This window comes from Patella vulgata, chromosome 4 (assembly GCF_932274485.2).
Source record: "Patella vulgata chromosome 4, xgPatVulg1.2, whole genome shotgun sequence".
NCBI classification, from domain to species: domain Eukaryota; kingdom Metazoa; phylum Mollusca; class Gastropoda; family Patellidae; genus Patella; species Patella vulgata.
In genome coordinates, this window is record NC_065882.2 from 49,881,439 (window position 1) to 49,901,783 (window position 20,345).

Sequence of the window (20,345 nt, forward strand, 5' to 3'; positions counted from 1 at the left end):
TTGATAAGCTTTGGTAAATGAGGAAGGTAACTTTAACTTGGCCTGATAAATAATATGTATATCCATGGTTTTATACAAATGATCATCTAGTCCTTTGCTCTAAAATTGTTAGCGTTTCCAATTAGCAACTTAACATAAGCTTAAATACCTCCATTGTTTCTTGTAAGGTATCATCCAAGATAAGTATTTCAATATCTGCACTTGTTTGTCCATCGGCAAAACTTATTGTACCACTTAATGGGTAAAAGTCTTTTCCAAATGTTGCCTTAATTTGTTCAGCTTGCCATATTACAGTTATAGCACCAAAAGAGCCCTTTGTTCTCATCACATTTAAGATAACGGTGTTGTTTTTCCTATATTCTTCATATACATCAATCCTTCCTTCAGGATTCTGAAAAAAAAACCCCAAAAACAAACATTAAACTTTATTTTTCAAATCAAAAATCATAATATATACATTGCACCCACTCTAATAGCATACACTAGAATTATATCTATTATAAGGTATTAATTAATTCTGTCACATATACTGATTTCATAATGTTTTTTCATATATTCTAGATGACAAGAAACAGTGTCTAATTGTTTGCATGGTACAAAAAATGCACAAAAATATCTCTTGACAGTTGTAATTTAAAATAAGAGCAGAAAAGTAGGATGTCAAAACCCATTTCATTTCATTGAAGATGAGATCGGTGGAAACAAGTTTCATATTAATACCAGAACTTACCCTTGTAACATTGAATGCAATCAATCCTCCAGCATTATCATTTTCAGGGATAACAATTCTCATTACATTTCCAGGAATCTTCACACTAGGTCTAGAATCACCATTAATATTACTGCCTGTTAATTCAGCATTGGTAATATTTATCAGGAATGTTTCATCATCTTCTGGTAAATCATCCTACCAAGAAAACACAAATATTTCTAGAGTAACATGGCAATAAAATATATGGTTTAATTTTCCAAAGCAAAATCATCTCTTTATTCCCAGCCCAAAGCATTTATCAATATTTTTATCAAATTACCTGTTTTATTGTGATTTCCACAGATGCCTTAATTTGACCTTCCATCATAACTACCTGACCCTGGCTTGAAACAAAGTCTGCACCAGATGTTGCCCGATTACGTTCTGGTAAAGAAAATGCAGCTGATGTTCTGAAATTACAACCGATCAAATAATGTGAAAACTTTGGCACTTCACCAAAGGAGACTCAATGAAATTCAGATTTTTAGTGGACAACAGATTTAGAATAATCATAAGGAATTTTTGCAGGGGATTGAGGTGGGGGTCCATTTGAACGAAGGAAAAAAATCAAACCGAAATGATACAAACCAAAACTAAATAAAAACAACGTAACAAGAAATGAAAGAAAATAAAATGAACATGAAATGAACATGAATTGAACATGAAATGAAAATGAACATGAAATGAAAATGAAATGAAAATGAAATGAAAATGAACATGAAATGAACATGAAATGAACATATTTGGGAGACATTTTGCACTGACTGCCGCGCTACGACCTATTCTTATATTAAATTACAACTATCAAGGAATCTTTTACAAGCACGGAAACCCTGACGGAAAATCCCAATGAACTTTCTCTGGCAACACAGGGATTAAACACGGGACCCCGAGGTTAGTGAGCCAACTTTGTACTCGGCCACCATCAGGGCTGGGGCCATTGCATTACCAATGTAATTAATTATACTACTATTACCATTACTTTTTAAATGTAATCATTACAATTACTTTCTCATTTTTAGCAAGGTAATTAATTACCATTACAAAAACTTACACATAGGTAACCCTTATTTCAGAAGTGGTGCCTTGTTCTCTGATAATAGTTAATATCTCGGTACGATCAGTGCCATTAGGTTCTGTGATCCTAAAATCTGTTGCATAATTTTCCCAAGATAATACACCATGAGGTGAGTCATTAGCCATTACAATTAATGTAGCCTTATTCGCTAAACCTGTGAAAAAGGGAAGCAGTAAATGAACAATAGTTTTATAATTTAGGATATATTTAAGAAAAGAACATGTTTAGGGTTCAACCACTGAAGAAATAGATTGAAGACTGTATAAAATATCTTCCTTGGACAATATATAAGTTTTAGAATCAATTTGTCATTTTTAGTTATTGATATTTGGAACTTGCTTGGTGGGCCTGTGTAGGACAACATTGTTCACAATTTTGTATGGATACTTACCAATCTCAGCACCCCTTGATGGCAGATTTGTTCCTGTTTCGATTACCTCTTCTAGTTTAACATACGTTGTTTCATCAAACTCTGGTAAACTATCATCATTTATATTAATACTTATAGTGGCAGCAGACTGACCATTAGCAAACTCAACCTAAAATAGTTGAGCCAGAAAATTAAATGTTTTAGGAACTACACAGGAATTTGATTTAAACGTAAAACCATATTATTTTAATATTGGAAGGTTGAGGTCATTGAGCGATATGGCATTAATATAATGAATTCTAACTCTACATCTATTTAATTATGTAAAAAAAGGTACATGTGGATAAACAGAATCTATATGTGGATAAAACCAACTACGTACTCTACCAGATACAGGAGCTATATCACTGGGAGCATGATCTCCTGTTGTAGACCATCTAACAACAACACGACCAAAATATCCTTGACGTCGAACAACACTTAGCTGAGCTTGACTGTTTTCAGTAACCCTAACAAACAACGATTCCTGAAACATTAAATCAATAGTTATATATTCCAACAAAACTATAACATGGATATTAATGTCCAGGACATTTCACTTGCTTTTCATATGATTCTATATGAATACACATTAGCTATATAGTTTAAAATTAATAAAGGACAATAAAAAAGCAACTTACATTTGAAAATTCAATAATTCCATGCGCGTTATCATTTGATAAAATACTAATATCTACTGAAGAATTTGCTCCGATTTCTGCCCCTCCAACTGGATTAGTCAATTTAACAGAAAATGTTTCTGTATCTTCTGGAATATCATCTTGCAGTACAACAGCAGTTGTTGTTAATAGTGTTTCATTTTCTTCAAATATCAAAGTAACGGTTCTGAAAAAATAATTTCTTATTCTTTTACACGTAGTGCAGATGTTTAATAATCATAAAAAAGACATAATTTTTTACTTATGAAACATATATCACTATAACACAGTTGTTGTGGTTTACTTGCTGAAAAGAAATGAAATGGGGTTTAACATCCTACTGTTCTGCTCCGACTGGGCTAATAAAGATGGGCATACACAATACAGTGTGATATGGGGGAAATCTTGCCTGGGCAGCAAATGTTCAAGACTATTGTCTTTAAATAGTCTATGTCAGTAGTATCATCTGCTATATTTTCTAACATTTTTTCATTTTAGAAACAAATCACTGTTTCAAATCTTCCTATATAAAGTTCTTTTTGGAATATTTATTTTATCCTACCTTGGCATGAAGTCACTTTGTTTACTGATTCTAGCCACTTGGTATACTTTTGTTGTTTTTTGTTCGTTGACAGGTGCACTAGCCAATAAGATTAATGGGGAGGAGTTCTGATTTATCATGACTGGATATAAATCTTTTGAAGTTTCACCAGTCCAAACACTTGTAAATTTTGACTGGGTTGCATTCCATAACAAAATCTCTGAATTTCCAATACCATTGGCAAATGCAAGAAATACTGAAACACACAATAAAATATGAATTCCATATTAAATTTATAAAATAGATACATAAAATATTTCTTAATTCTTTTAAATATAATATTACACAAATGATTTACTAAAGCTTTTCTTAAACTTAGCTTGCTTAGGTTCCACAATATGTTAATCCCTTTATTCATATTTCTTTGTGCAGTGTGCAAAACAAGAAATCTATAACCAAAAATATATATCCCTGTAATTATGTTAAAAAAATGGTCTACCTGTTCCATCTGTGGCTGTAAATGAAGAAACTTTTTGTACACGCCTGGTCTCTATTTCTTGGTGTATGAGAAATCGTGTTGTTGATCTATCCCATTTATATACTACAGATTTCTGTGGGCTGCTGATTGTTTGTTGGCGATTATTGGCAATAACTAAGAGATCTGTTTCACTAATAGTTATAAATGTAGCATCCACAGCACCATGCGTCGATATACGCTGATGTTCGGCAAATACCATTGATGATGACATTTTCATTATAACAGAACTAGAACATAATACATTTGATTTTTCATAAAATCACTTCATTTCAACAGAACATTTTCTTGTGAAGTATTTTACACTATTTTAAACACACAAATACATCATCCATAATGATGTGACACACATGTAATTTGGTTTGAATATAGTACATAGATGCTTGATAAGGTTGAAATGATCACATCCACATGCATCCACCTGCAAAAACACTTGCTATACTATAAAGGTCTAGTAACCTTAATCGTTCAACTGGTAGAGAGACTGTTGGGAAACCATTGTAGTAGTAGTTGGTGGTTTAACATTGCTACCATAGTATTGATATCAAGACGATAACTAATGACCAAAAATTGATGCATTTTATTTGTAGATGCATTGAAAGTTTTATTTTTTCATGTGCCATTTCATGTTCTTAGCAGAATATTTATCACCAGTAATGATTGCTAACAATCTACTAAGTACATGTCAGACGAAGCAAATCTGGTTCTATGGGAATCTGTGTTTATTAATTGTGTCTAGTAGTAACACAGACATCTGGTTCATTCACTGACCATATTAAACACAACATTAGAACAACTTGCATACACTTTTATCAGTGAACACATCTTCAACAGGTATTTAAATTACATTCTAACTAAAAACTTAGCTTACCTTGTTTCATATGAATTCAGTGTGCTGTCGTAGAAATTTGCAATAAATAAAAATAAATTTCCATCAATTTCTTTTACTACGCCAGCTTTGGCATACATGGTTGCTATAGACTGAACAGCGATGGAATTAAATTTAAGATTAGTGTTATCCCAAATGTAAATATCTGTAGTCAGTGCAGACTGGCTACCATTATCTAATGAATTGCTAAAGACCAGATATTTCTGGTTGCTGTAAGTGAAATATTCTACATCTGAAGCACCTTTAGTAGAGAATCTTTGTATCTGTAAATGTTAAAAAAATATTATTTATTTCAATACTTAATCAAATTAACACCTCTGTTCTCACCTGAATGACTACCGGTACTAAGACTCTTAACAAAAAAAGTAACGAAACTATGTTCCCAAAGCTAGTGATTACCAGATATTGTTCCAGGATTACCTGATGACTATTCAACCTTGATTATTTTATTATTTTGCAGGTTGTTAGTTTACTGTTATTTTAAAATTGTGAAATGCGAAATATTAATTTTTGTTTTCTGTAAATACATAATTATATTTATATCAAATTATTTGTCCCACAGAAGTTGACAACAGATGTGGATTTAATCAGCCTCAATAACTTACCCTTTGTAGTTTACCATCATCAGATACTTTGTATAAATCTGACATAATTTCACGTGCTTTCTCTTTACCACTATTAGCAATAGCTACATATGTTACTCCATTATTTACAAATGACGTAGCAGCTTTAGCATCATTAGTTTCAAGACTCTGTAATAATATAATTTGAAATTCTTCCATTTGTTTACATATAATATATCATCTTCAAGGTAATGTTCTGTAGTATTCTTTAATGAACACAAAATATAATTTTTGGATAGGAATATCAAGTGAAATGTTCAGACATGAGAGCAGTTAATCAATAAAACAAGACAGGAAAGTTCAAACTTCCAATTTTCTAAATATTAGCAAATATTACCTGAAAATATTTAAATTGTCCTTGCCAACGCCATAAGATAGACTGTCCAGGTTCGAATGTGTTTGGCTCAGGAATAAGCGATCGTAAATCTTGATTTGTATTCAATGATGTCATCATTAGTATATAAGTTGTACCAGATATTTGATAACTGTACCAGTTTGTAACATTAACTCCCATTATAGACTGAAAGTGGCCTAGAGTAACATCCCTTGGACTAGATGTTATCAGTGCTGTCTGCTGCTCTGTTGTCACATCCACTGAAACTCGACCTTTCATACCCCGAGTTCTTCTAACATCAAAACTAATAAAGCCTTGGGTATTTTCCTCAACAGATATAGATGAAGACCTGCCATAATAATAATCAAGTCTCCTACAATATCGTACTTTTATATCACAATAATTACTTCAATATTGACATTCAAATATCGGTTTTTATTTGTTTTTAGGGTGTAGATAGTAGCCATGCTAGAGGACTGGTTGTTTTTCCAACAAGTTTTTGTTTTTTTCCACGGACTCAATTTAAGAAAGATACAAATTCAGAAACCAGAACCTATACAGGTCGCTGCAGGGTCCACTAGAATAGTGGGATGAAATGTGCAAGGAAAAACGCCTAAATACATGAAAAGGCAGTTTACAAAAGAGATGATTTTCAAAGGAGTGAATAGAATGAATGACAAAAATAACGATGGAATTTGAAACTTGAATTCGAGTTGAAAAAAGAAATTGAGAGAAGGAAAATAAATAGACAAATAACAATGGCATTAATTTCAATGTCAGCAGGGGTAGTAGCTAAGCAGGCTCTTGACAAAATTCCAAGAAAGAATAAGAGTTTAATAAATTTACGGCATTTATATTCTGCAGAAATGGTAGCTGTACTGTAAAAGAAAGTACGGTGAAGTAGCTTAAACTTTAAGGAATCAGACAGAAGATTATTCAAATACGATCTTTGAACTTCAGTGGCACGTCTAGTATTGGGGTAGTTAGCAATGTTACACTTTCCTTTTTGTACAAATTACGGAAAATATTCCAGATTGAGTGAAATTTTTGCATTCTTTCAAAATCAAATTAAATTCAAATCAAAACGAGTAGATATCTGATTCATATTACCTTGTACTTGATACAAAGATTTCAAATAGACCTTGAGGTGAATCATTAGCTTGTATAATTAATGTCACTTGTTTACTGGTTCCAAGTGTAGCACCATTATCAGGTTGTAATAATTCTACAATAAATCTTTCTTCTGATTCGGGTGTGTCATCATCCAAAACTGATATTTCTAAAGTGGCTGTTGTCTGTAAAGAATAAAGACAATGATCTTTAAATTTCTTAAAAAGATCAGCAATATAACCCACAACTGGTCAAACTGAGATTTCACGTTTTTTACATCATAGCGATATCTTGACAAGATATTGTTTAGTGATTTTCACATTCAGTTGAAGCAGCTCAACCAACACCTTTTTAAAATTGTTTCTTGGCAACAATAAATATTTCAACAACTATTGTACGGATGAGTGACTAAATACTGAAATACACTCATTTCAGATTCAACCCAAGACGTTTGTAAAGCTACTAATTAATTTCAGTTTATTTTTCTTTTTAGGAATGACACAACAAAAATATAATGCTAATCGCAAGTAGGAAAGAAAACAAGAAATCTAATATATTCTGATCAAATTATGTAAGATTGTCATTTACCTGTTTATCTTGAAATGTGACGACACCATTGCTTGGTGAAAGATCAGTGACAGTTCCACCTCCAACAGCAGTTACCTTGTAAGGTACATGGACAACACCATATATTCCTGGACCACGTAACAATCGTAATGAAGTCTTACTGGTTACTGCGTTATTTCCTGTTGGTTCACTCAAAAAGATGTCGTTTGTTGCTGCTAATGTTATTGAACCACTGGGTTCATCATTTGCCAAAATTGTAATAGTCGCTGAAAATAAAAGGGAAAGGACTTGAAATTCATTGTTATTTCATTAGTGCTATCCTTTTCTAAATCTTATCAACATTTATCAAAACTGGGTGTATAGTCAAATGAGCATGAATTTCATGCACAAGACTGCAGTAAAATGAGCTAGGTGGTGTTAAATGTGGCACTGTGTCTGCCTATCAGAGGATTGTTTTATCATGTATGTCCTGTCTTGATTTTTCAGGGCAAATATATTTACTAATGACTCTATCAGTAAAGTTTCCCTTTAACTTAGATGTTTTACTGACAAATTCCACACTATGAAACAAAAAAAAGAATTGAAGACGAAATGAAGGAAGAAGCAGTGGTGACATGTAAATTCTATTAAGTATATAAAAGACTACAAGACTAACCTTTATTTTCTGCCCCAATCTCTACATGATTTTGAGGATTTGATAAAATAACCTCAAACTGTTCGTTAGGTTCAGGCTGATCATCATTCAATATTTCTACTAAAATGTTATGACTGATTTGATTGGCTTGAAATCTAAGTTCCTGTGAAATAAAACAGTTGACTATAAGTAGATGTAGTTTCCGTATATATATGGTGGGATAACATTGGCACTCTACCACCTTCTAGTGAAACCCTCAAGTTCATAAAGGTGTGTTTATATTAAGTTTACTTGAAGGAAATAGTTTCGGATCAAGATTTGTGTTCACATTGACAGAATAAGAATTTGTTTGCAGATGAAATGATTTGGTGGAAGACTTTGCACAAGACTAAAGACAATATTAAAATATTGTGTCATTGGTATCTCACAAGAAGAAGCCCACTCTTTAAAGTGAACTGGGTTGCAACCTGAAGCTTTGGTTTGAGATACTACTATTTACGCAAAGCACATTATCCGAGTATCTGTGTTCACATACACCAAGAGGATTGGCTTTCTCAGCAATGTGATAAAGTTGTTATATACATGTAGATCTCGCCAGCAATATTGGAGTTCATTTTGTTATGAGTTAATTCCCTTTATTAAATAAATGATCTTTGACCTTTTGGTGAGAGGTGAAACTAAGATGGAGTCGTATTTGCTCTGGCTTAAGGAATAGTAAAGGAATCCATGAGCATCTGGATGATACAACATTAACCGATCCCAACAAGACAGTAAATATTGTATACTAATCCCAATGAGAACTGAGTCTAAGGGTCAAAAAATTTAACTTGTAAATGCAAACCTGTGGAGAAACTTTAAAATCCACTCCTAAAGTAGACCCCTCTTGAAAACTCTGTGCAAAATAAAACACTGATACTTCACCAAACTTTCCTCTTTGTCTTACAACAGATAAAGATATGTTGAAACTTCCTTCATTAACTTCAACTCTACAATATATAAATGATATGGCTAATATAAGGAAGGAGCAGTGACAAGTGGTTGCCATGCAAGATACACCCACAAGAGATAGATAGAGAACATGCTAAAAAAGTAATTTTTTGTATTATCAGGAGCCATAATCCAGGATGTAAAGGTCCGAAATGCATCAATATCAAAAGGCACCAAGATCTTTGGGACATAAATAAATCTTTTAAGCTTCATCAAAATTGTGACTTCTAAAAACATGATTTTTTGTACAATCAAGGATTATAATCCAGGAAGACATGTGCCAATATCAACTGGAATAAAAGTTGTGACCTCTAGGGTATCCACAAGCCAAGGGCCATAATCAATGAAGTTAAGTTTTATACATGCCAATATCGAAAGGAACTGAGATCTTTAGGATATAAACCTATATTTCAAGTTTCGTTTAAATCAGATAAAAACTGTGACCTCAAGAGGGTCCACAAACAAAATGTGAATGGATGGACGGACAGGGGTGACGACATTATACGTCCGCAAAAAAATGGAGGCATATGAAAATCAAGAGAAATAATGTGAGTTCACTTATTACTGCAAGTCATTGCAACAGTTCTTGCAATATCGAAACTTGTTAGCTATATGTCAACATATTGAGTATGTGTTTGCAGCAATGTTGTACTGAAATCTAAATACTTCAATTTGACTAAAATGATATGATTTTTTACGATAACAAAAATATTGATATATATAATATAATATTCTTACATCCTAGAATCTGGTGCAAACACTATTACACCTTTAGATCCATCATTGGCATTAATAATGATTTCTGATACAGTTCCATTCGTAGCTAACCGAGGTGGGTTAGAATTACTGGCTGATCCATTGAGAGTGACAGCTGTCAATCGCACTATAAAAACTTCATCAATTTCAGGAATAGTATCATTCACTATATTTACAGAAATGGTGCCAGTTGAACTTCCACTTTGAAGATCAATGAAGCTGCTTAATCCCTGAAAATCATCTGTAACTGTGGCTAACTTTAATGTATCACTTGTTGGAGTGATTGAACCAGCTAATACTTGATAGTTTACTCTAATTTGACCTGGGGAAAAAATATAATGATATTTTGAATTAACTACAAGATGGAAAGTGAAAATTACTCAACAACTGAAAGAGACAACAAAACATTAACCAACAAAAACTTTTAAATATCAAAACATCTTATGACATACAGTACATGCCTCATATGATTCATCATGACATTATATATTTTCTCCTGAAAACTTTTGCTTAATCAGGAACAGATCAATATATAGGCCTCAAGTTAAGCACACAATCTCACAAAACCATATCTAGTAATGAAGATTCATGCTGATAACCAAGACATTCTTTTTTTTATAATTGGTGGAAATCATTGAAGTATGATTTACCTCTTTGAAGGATTTGAGATATCAAACATAAAAGGTTAATAACTGTATCAAGAATTTGCTTTTATATTAATTTAGGTTTCTGTAATTATATGATTTATATATTACCTATAGCTCCAAATTTCCTGTTAACAGTAAGAGATACTGTTTGTTCATCTTCTTCTATGCTAACTTTAAGTGAAGTTAGAGAAAACTGCACAACTCCATGTGGATCATTACTACCTTGTATAGTTATTAACAAGGTTTTAAATCTAGGATCAGCAGATGCAGCACCAGTTTGACCAACACCTGAAATTGGTCATAACAACAGTGTTACAACAAGTAGATGGAGAGAGAAATTTAAATGGGATTTATCGTCCACTCAACACAAACTATGTCATTTTGGGACTGCTATATATGGTACAATTTTATTTATATAATTTGCTTGCTTGTAGGAGTCTTTAGCAGTGTGAGGAATCCAAAGGCTCCAGAAAAACTAATGAGGTTGGGTGGGCGACGACTACTTATTGTCACATACAAGCCTGGAATCCAAAGTATGCCACTTAACTCAAAGATAGACATTGTGATCTAGAGAGCACACGTTAGACAACTCAACCACCCAACACTAGTTTAAATCATTCCATGATCTTAATATCATATTATGTAAAACTATTTATATTACCTGTTGTTGTTAAATTAACAAGATGTAACTCATATTCTTCATTCACTTCTGGTGTTGTATCAACTCGTGCAGATAGCTTAATACTCTTAGACACTTCTCCCTGTTTAAAATGAAAGTAAACAAATGACAGTTCACTGTTAAGTGCAAGGCAACCCCATTATCACTGAGGGAATGATGTGCATTTACGAAAAATCAAGATTAGTGGAATTGACAACTTGATATATGTACAGTCCAGTACAACTTCCATCATTACAACTCTGCCGTTGATATTCTAGTAATTAATTTTGACTTGAGCACTATATTTACCAGAGGTACTTATGCTAGTGATGTAAACTTAGACAGGAACAGTGTGCAAAACAAACATTTTCCAAGCACAGGCCCACAGGAAAGGAAGTAGCCTACATATAAAGCGGCTGCGCATGTGTAAGAAATATATGCAGAAAAAAAAGACACAATCAAATTTGCGTTTGATTTCAATTTAATGGAAACAATTCTATTCATAGCTACATAATTTAGGGTTTTTATTATTAAACTTCGTAAACTTTAAACAAGTACAAAATAGCCGTGTTGTGTGGCGATAACGTTGCCGAATGACGCAATGGTGTTGGCATAAACTTGCTTGGCCAGCCCTAAATTGTTAGCACAATAGCCTATGTCCAGTAACAAATCAGAGGCTGGTTACGAGAGTCAATGTTTGCCAAAACAACAGCTTTCGTTATGTCGATGAAAAGTAAACAATAACTGTCAACACTCATAGAAACTATCGGAGACTCAGAGGTTGCGTTTCTATGACAGTTCTACCATTTCTAGAATTATTGTATGTTGACACTAACTATGCGAGATAACAAATCAGTAACAAATCAGAGGCTGGTTACGAGAGTCAATGTTTGCAAAAACAACAGCTTTCGTTATGTCGATGAAAAGTAAACAATAACTGTCAACCCTCGTAGAAACTATCGGAGACTAAGAGGTTGCGTTTCTATGACAGTTCTACCATTTCTAGAATTATTGTATGTTGACACTAACTATGCGAGATAACAAGGCAAAGGCCTGGCAGACTCAAGTGAAATAGGCAAGCAGGAGTCCTCCGATAAATCAGTTGGCCTCGGGCCTATGGACAGAAGTTTGTGTTGAACACTGGATAGGAACAAAGGAAAGATATATTTTAACTGGATTTATGTATACAAACTTACAGGCTGAAATGTAAGAGAACCAGATGATGTTTGGAATCCTGTATCAGGCTGTAATCCAGCTCTACCTCGTATTTGCCAATCAACCGAAACTGTACCATGTGCTGGTTCTGTACGTTTTACAAGAACAGTTAAATCATCACCTTCAAATAGATTTTTAAAGTAGACTGTTATTAGTAATTATGTAAATAAATAAAATGTTTAGTAATAAATGCATACACAATTATGTTTATTTTCATTTAGTTTATTTTCTAAATAGAATGAAATCAACTTTTATTTATTATTAAAACAATAAATTAAAACAAGGGTTTACCTTCTTGTGCTAGTAAAGATGTTGTCTCAAAACCAATAAGACCTGCCACATAATCATTCTCTAGTATAACAACAGAGATATTAGTCTCTAAACCTAATGTAGCACCTCCGCTAGGATTTGTCAGTTGTATCGTAAATATTTCTCTATCTTCTGGTTCAGGATCATCCAAGATGGTAACAGTTATAACTAAAACATAAAAATAATATCTTGAAATTTTTTAACTTTATTATAACTATTCTTTTTTTAACTAAAATAAATTTGGCAAATTTCCCATAATATTTTAGAACAAAAAGGTGGGAAAACTATTGTTTGGACTCTGGAATGAACTTGAGATCCACTTACTTCCTGATCACAATGTCTGCTAAAATATTCTCAAAAATATCTGCCATCCAGATATCTAATTATTTCAGAACAAATTATTATGAATATTTGTATGCATTAAAAAAATCTCACCTCTTCTGGTTTGACCAGATTTAAAAGTAAGAATGGCTCCATCAGCAATAAAATCTTTACCATAAGTAGAATTATTGGCTTCTACAGTCCACTGCACACTAACATCTCCAATACTACCACCTATAAAAATATGGTGTACAATACTTTTTATACTCAAAAGAATGACAAATCTTGTAAATTATTGAAAAAAAACTCCCCGAAAAACTAATTTCACTGTTACCAACTTTAAAGATAGGTTGCAAGGCAACGAAATATATGCCCACAGCAGCTAAGTCGTCTGGGCAGTCAACAAGTGTTGTCGCATATTTTTTCTTTTGTCAGTAATGAGAACATTTACAATTATAACACATAAATATCTGATTACGAGTAATAACCCACGAAGGAATTATTAGAAAACATTAGAATTAGTTTTGATTGTTTCATGACCTTAAACAATTTATATTAACTTTTATAGCCTCTAGAGTGAATGAATGAATGAAATGGAGTTTTAGCCTCTAGAACGTCCACAGGATTTTTCAAAGTGATCTACTCTGGCAGTAATTATTGAAAATCGGTGAAAATCAACAGGATTCTTTGTCTCATGACCTTAAACACTGTGTATAAATTTTACGTCAATCGGATATTAATTTTAGCCTCTAGAGCATCCACAAGATTTTTCCAAGTGATCAAGGGCCATAATTCTGGCAATGATTATCAGAAATCGCTGCAAATCAATAGGCTTCTACATCTCATGACATTAAACACTGTGTATAAATTTAATGTCAATCAGATATTAACTTTAGCCTCTAGAGCGTCCACAACCAATTGTGGACGCCGGACCCCTGGACCGACTGGGGCACAACAATATACGACCACATTTCAGTGTGGGCATATAATAATGTAAGTGGTCAGTTTTGAATTGCTTTAACATATATATGAGATTGAGAAATTTCAGAATAAGTTGGCAGGCGGCAGTACACAGATATGGTAAACTACCACAGTCAGTAGAAACAATTTATTAATATTTCATTCCAATCAAAACAACTACTACATAAAGCAAGACATTAATGTGTTAAATCTGACCTTACTGCCAGCCGATTTTTGTACGTAGCATAACAAAATTTTATCAGAACCCCTTGTAGCATTAAATAATCAACAATCATTTATTGGTTGATAGGCTAATCAACACCATTGATATACTGATATAATCATCTGATCTGAGGATTAAACTACAGTATTACTAATATTTCTTTGTTCAATTTAAAAAAAGAAGGCACCCAAACATAATTTAAGAAAAAAAGATGCAGCAGGTCCCATCAATTTGTGTCAAGTTCTATAATTTAAAAACACATTAATGTTTTGTTGTTTTAAAGGATGTGAACCAACCTTGTCTCTCTACTATCAAATCTACAGCTAATTTATCGGTTTCTTCAACTCTTATTTCACGTCCCACAGAAGATGAACTACCATATATATTAAATACACCATTAGCATTGTCATTTGCTAATATAGTTATTGTAGCAGAGGTAATCATGCCAAAAACAGGAGCTTCTTTAGTGGTAAATTTATTGTCCGCCACCTCTATTCTTGTCAATTTTATAATAAACTTTTCATCTAATTCTGGTTGTGTATCATCAATGAGTTTGAGAACAATTACACCAGATGTTTCACCATCTTGAATAATGATAAATTCTTCTGTTACAGGTTGAAAATCTTCTCCAGTCTTAGCCTGCATGTCTTGTAAAGTTTGGAACTGTAAATTAAAAAAGAAATTATAATTCATCAAAATAAGGCATTTTGGGAACTAACTACAACTTAACAGTATAAATTATCATGTGAGAGAGTTCAAAACTTAACAAGACCTGAGCCAGCATAATCGCCTATCAATGATTTAACTATATTTATACATTATTCATTTCACCAACATGATAAAATCCTCATGTGAAGTAAGAAAAAATTGGTCCATTTCTTAAACACATTTGAACACATGGTAGCACAAAATCAGTGCCTAAAACATTTCTTGAAAAACAGTTGCACTGACAATGTGCCCATGATCTTACACTGTTCACCTTCTTTCACATAGATCAATTCCGAGGGTTAAGGCTTAATATTCTTAAAATTTTGTTCATTTAGTGGACCCATTAATAGGCCTACATATAAAAATTACTTTTTCTCAGTCACATTTTTAATTGGCCCTGTTTTACACAAGCGAGTTCTAACAACAACAAAAATCATAAAAAAGGACAAATTTCTGTAATAGTTTAAGAGCAGATGTTTAAACAAATCAAAAAGGATATCAGACTAAACTTTGAAATTTTTGTATCAAGTGGACCTTAACTGAATACATAAATATTCAAAGAAAATTAATCTAAAGCATTTTAAAAAACACACTATGATATGAAAAAGTAGTGTAGAAGTCAATTTCTTTTTTAAAAAAGAGAATGTCATGATGATGTAGAAACCAAATTTATACAGACTGAGAACATGCAGTAGTTTGTTAAAGGTAAGTAAAGTTTGAACTTTTCTAGAAGTTGAACATATTCCATTCAAATTATTTAGTTGAAATATTTAAAGTAAGTGTCACATAAAAATATGCAACAATTTTAAGAAAAGAATACAAATTTAAAAAAAACAAAAAAACACTGACAGGAGTTCCCTATACACCCACCAACAACTAAGATATAAAAATATGCTAAATCACAGATGATGGACGAAGTTGATGACAATATATATCCACATTAAATTTGGGTATAATGTTAACCAACACTAGAGGGATGACAGAAGGTACATTATGATATTAGCCCAATGCCTTAATAACCTACTTTTTCACTATTCTTATCATAGATCATGTATGTTGGCTCAGCTAGTATTATATTTGTTGGCGTTGTAAACCACTGACACATTGAAGAGTTATCTCCACTTGAAAGCTGGAAGCTCACACAAGCCTCTAAACCAAGACATAAAGAGGCACAAGCCTGGAACATAAATAAAAACAAAACTTTTAATAGCAAAAAAATTATTTAAATACAGGTTATTACATATAGTGAACTTGGGAGAGTTAATTTCAAGTAAACTTGGGAAGAGTTAATTTCAATGGTACTGGTAATGTTCATGAAAATACACAATGTTCACATCATTACCAAAAACAAAATACCAAATATATTTCATGTGCATAGTTTCATTCATAATGCTTGGAACAATATACAAATATTGCAGTCTTTGATTTAGATCAAACATGTCAAAGGCACTGTTTTATTTAAAACGACATGGATGATAATTACCTGCATTGGATTTTGTGAAGTCGGAAAATTGACAATGTTTCCTGTGTCACTTCTCATTCCAGTGGTACCATTTCCATAGTAACTCATTACTGATTCACCTTGTTTTGTTATCTCAGTAACCAAATCAATTTGAGAAACAGTATAAAAAACTTTAAGACTACCATAACTTCCACCACTGAAAACAAAGTAGAGAATCCATCAATCTCAATTTGGAAGGTAAAACATTTGAATTTTGGTCAAAATTTCGGCTAATTGAACTACTCATGTTCATTTCTACTGTTCTGCTTGAATTTTTTTAACAAATATTATACAAAGGTGTTTGTATTTGTGGCTGTAGACTATATGCAAGTTTATCAAATGGTTAATAAAATGATCAATAATCATACCTTCTTTGCAGACGAATAGTTTCTCCAATTTTCTCTTGAACATTATATTCAATATTATAAAGTTGTACAAATCCATGAGGATTATCATTCGGGGCTATAGAAAGTGTGAAGTTATTTTTATCGCCTATTCTTCCATCTGTTGATTGTATTCTTAAACTGAACTCAACATCCTGTACATACAGAAAATAAACAACCAATGAAACAGCATTATACAAAATGAATAAAAAAACTCCTTGTCTTATTTGAATATGAATAAACTACCCACTTTTTCATCAGAATCAAAATTATCTGACAAAAAATAGCTATTCTGAATTGCTTATTTAAAGTGGAAACCAACCTCTTGTCCTTCCGGAATATCATCTGGCAAAATGCTAACAGAAATACGTCTACTTCCTTCGTTACTTATAAACCTTAAAGATCCTGATGATGGTGTGATGTCATCACTAGCAAGTCCACCTAAAATAAGTTAATCATCAATAAAGACAAACACAAATAATGAAGTGTTTCATCATTTGAGACATATATAACTTATATTTACAAACTTATTGTAAAGACATGGATAGAAAGGAAGAGTTAAGTTTATGTTCATTGTTATTCAAAAGAAACTAGAGTTTATATTACAACTTACCACTGAGCTTGGCTTGCCATTCTAAAGTAACAATTCCTATAGATCCTCCTAATCTTTCTACAGTAATGTTTACTTGATAAGGGAGACCATTCTCAGGTTCTTCAACACTCATACTACTGGCAGCAAATCCTACAATACATATCTATTTCATTTGAAATATCTTCATTACATTTATTTTCTGTGTTCACCAAATTATTATACTATTAGTCTTACAATCTATTCAAAAATAAATTACATTTATAATTTTAAAGAGTTTGTCAACCCGAGCAACTTCATGTGAAGAGTACAATTCTTCTTGGATCTAAATATAAGATGAATACAAGTCCCAGAAATTTAAACTTACCAAATGCTCCATGTGGATCATCAGATGGTTCTATATTGACAATGGCTGCTCTGTTGGTGCCTAAAACAGCACCTCCTGATTTAATCCTCACTAGTTCCACAGTAAACGATTCTTTTAATTCTGGTATTCTATCATCTATTATTTCTATTGGAAGTCTCTTGCTGGTTTCACCAGAGCTGAGTATGACTTCATTTCGAAGCACTTCATAATCGACCTTAGATTTAGCAGTACCTTCAGTAGCTCTGAATTCCACAGTAACCTTATAAGTACATTAGAAGAAAAAAATGTTAATACTGAAAAATATATCTAATTCTGCCCCCAATCAACAAACATACCTACCAAGTGTGGTTGATGAAGATGTTGAAAATGCTTAAATCAAGGTACACTACACTGCCTTTTTTTATGAAAATCTGAATAAGCAATAACAGGCCAGACAACAGTCTCTATTAATACAAAAAATATATGTATGACTTACCTCACCAAACAGGCCACCACTTCTTGTTACGTTGATTTTTGGTTGGGAGCCTTCAGTTACAGACACATTGAGGGGAGACAACTGTATTACTCCATTTGCATTGTCATTGCTAGAAATGATTATCTGGGCATAGGTTGAGACGTTTGAACCAAGGGTTGGTGAATTATTAACTGTAGTAAAAATGATTTAAAATGTCAGGACTAATACTTAATAAAACTACTGATAAGACAGTTTCCTTTCACAAAAAGAGACATATAACCCAAAAATCTTTAAATTGTTTTAACAAAGAGTTATGATTTTGAAAAAAACAGTGAATTAATATTTAGTTATCTGACCGAGATAAAACTACTTACTTGTATCTACTTGTGCAACTTGGCTGACAGCTACTGATGTCAGACGTACGAACAATGATTCATCCTCTTCTGGCACACTGTCATCAAATATAGTTACCTGAAACGTGCCATATTCTTGATTGGGCAAGAATTGTAGTGAACCATCAGTAGGTCTAAAATCAGTTACATCAGCACGTTGTAAAGGTCCAGGTAGAAAAGAATAGGTTTTTGTTGGAGCTACAGTTGCATAATTGACAGTGACCGCACCAAATTTACCCTTTAACCTTCTTACACTGATAGTTACATCTGAAAGAATACAGAATATAGATTAGGATATATTCAAATTTATATTTTGTTAGTAATTTTCAATGCAAACATGGCATAATTTTACCATACATTAGGTTTCTCTTATTAACTTGTATTTTGTATAGGGGGTTGGATGGCTGAATGATTAGCGTGCGCGTGCTGTATCATAAATTCTGTCATTGAGTCAACTGGCGTGGTTTCGATTCCCTGGTTGTACGTGACAAGGAGTAGAGTTGCCTGTCCAACCTCGTGGGTTTTCTCTGGGTCCTCCGGTTTCCTCCCACTGCTAAAGACCCCTATGCACAAGCAAATTATTGAAATAAAATTAAACCATGTTAGTCCCGAAATGACCTAGTTTGTGTCGAGTGGACGTTAAGCCCCATTTCTCTCTCTCTCTCTCTCTCTCTCTCTCTCTCTCTCTCTGTATTTTGTATGCAAAGTTTGTGGTCTATTGATTCATCTAAGCATGAAGTCCCTGATGATCAAGGAATGGTCATTTTATATGCTTAAAGTAATCGTTTTGAGATCATCAGCTCACTTGCTATGGTAACATGGTTCTTTTGATTAGTTATCTTCTCTCTGGTCCAGTAGTCCAGTGGTAGGCTAATCACAAAAAAAACAGGCTATAGGAACCGAGCGCATGTCTCCTGTATATGTAGTTATCATGTTGGTTTGCAAATTTTATTAGTATTGAACTGAACTATACATTTCCGCAACCGATTTCAGTTATGATCAACAGTTATTGGTTTATTAGATAAGTATGAAATAAAAGCACTGAAAACTAATGAAAACAATCACCCATAATTGCTATCAAGTTTGGCAATAGTTAGTGAGCTGATAATTCTCACTGCCATTGTGTCAGGAACATGTACTGGCACCTCTATTTTCTAATGATAATGACATAACTCTGTCACTTTAAGTTTTCAAGTGTTAGTAAATTATCAAACATTTGGACACTGAACAAGAAAATGCTAAGTTAATATTACATAAAATTGGTGAGGCGTATCATATCATAGATAATTAAATTTTAATACCATTGTTTCTCTCCTCTACTGTGATTGGACGATATGTACTAGTTATAACAAATTGTCCATAGGGATCATCATTTCCTTCAATTGTCAGCACAGATGTTAACTTGACCTCATTTCCTAATTCACCCTGAAAAATCAAAATCAATTAACAGTTCAATCTTTGATACAGCTATATGAAATTTAGCTTTTTATATAATGTAGGTGTGTAGTTTTAGTGAAACCTTCCATAGCATTATTAGTGTTAAAGTGGCGATCACTTCTATTTACTTTTTGGTTTATTTCACACAGTCAATATGGCAACTTTATTCCCCACACTCTCTGTCCATTTAAGATACCATGTTTTGAAAGTACAACATTACTGTGGTTATTGTATTTTAGGGTTTTATTGGCTAGCACACCAGCAAATCGGCAGTCATACTAGTTCCATAAATGTAAGGGTTCAATCTA

General features: G+C 32.8%; 1 protein-coding gene across 1 annotated transcript in view; it reads right to left on the reverse strand.

The window, feature by feature from the left end:
• The window catches only part of LOC126817926 (adhesion G-protein coupled receptor V1), an 85,718-nt gene that overhangs the window by 37,158 nt on the left and 28,215 nt on the right, over nucleotides 1-20,345 (reverse strand). Inside the window, exons 29-60 of the mRNA XM_056100225.1 lie at nucleotides 19,902-20,025; nucleotides 18,583-18,867; nucleotides 18,230-18,399; nucleotides 17,755-18,013; nucleotides 17,412-17,540; nucleotides 17,121-17,239; nucleotides 16,784-16,953; nucleotides 16,398-16,572; nucleotides 15,939-16,091; nucleotides 14,503-14,869; nucleotides 13,138-13,257; nucleotides 12,685-12,870; nucleotides 12,375-12,514; nucleotides 11,182-11,281; nucleotides 10,629-10,808; nucleotides 9,856-10,195; nucleotides 8,972-9,116; nucleotides 8,152-8,293; nucleotides 7,518-7,762; nucleotides 6,930-7,114; nucleotides 5,823-6,168; nucleotides 5,468-5,614; nucleotides 4,941-5,125; nucleotides 3,938-4,203; nucleotides 3,460-3,694; nucleotides 2,880-3,084; nucleotides 2,582-2,725; nucleotides 2,221-2,368; nucleotides 1,806-1,983; nucleotides 1,032-1,161; nucleotides 731-907; nucleotides 149-391 (exon numbers count right to left, since the gene is read on the reverse strand). Of these exons, the coding sequence (XP_055956200.1) occupies nucleotides 149-391; nucleotides 731-907; nucleotides 1,032-1,161; nucleotides 1,806-1,983; nucleotides 2,221-2,368; nucleotides 2,582-2,725; nucleotides 2,880-3,084; nucleotides 3,460-3,694; nucleotides 3,938-4,203; nucleotides 4,941-5,125; nucleotides 5,468-5,614; nucleotides 5,823-6,168; nucleotides 6,930-7,114; nucleotides 7,518-7,762; nucleotides 8,152-8,293; nucleotides 8,972-9,116; nucleotides 9,856-10,195; nucleotides 10,629-10,808; nucleotides 11,182-11,281; nucleotides 12,375-12,514; nucleotides 12,685-12,870; nucleotides 13,138-13,257; nucleotides 14,503-14,869; nucleotides 15,939-16,091; nucleotides 16,398-16,572; nucleotides 16,784-16,953; nucleotides 17,121-17,239; nucleotides 17,412-17,540; nucleotides 17,755-18,013; nucleotides 18,230-18,399; nucleotides 18,583-18,867; nucleotides 19,902-20,025 (6,138 nt within the window). The remainder of the gene's footprint in view (nucleotides 1-148; nucleotides 392-730; nucleotides 908-1,031; nucleotides 1,162-1,805; nucleotides 1,984-2,220; nucleotides 2,369-2,581; nucleotides 2,726-2,879; nucleotides 3,085-3,459; nucleotides 3,695-3,937; nucleotides 4,204-4,940; nucleotides 5,126-5,467; nucleotides 5,615-5,822; nucleotides 6,169-6,929; nucleotides 7,115-7,517; nucleotides 7,763-8,151; nucleotides 8,294-8,971; nucleotides 9,117-9,855; nucleotides 10,196-10,628; nucleotides 10,809-11,181; nucleotides 11,282-12,374; nucleotides 12,515-12,684; nucleotides 12,871-13,137; nucleotides 13,258-14,502; nucleotides 14,870-15,938; nucleotides 16,092-16,397; nucleotides 16,573-16,783; nucleotides 16,954-17,120; nucleotides 17,240-17,411; nucleotides 17,541-17,754; nucleotides 18,014-18,229; nucleotides 18,400-18,582; nucleotides 18,868-19,901; nucleotides 20,026-20,345) is intronic.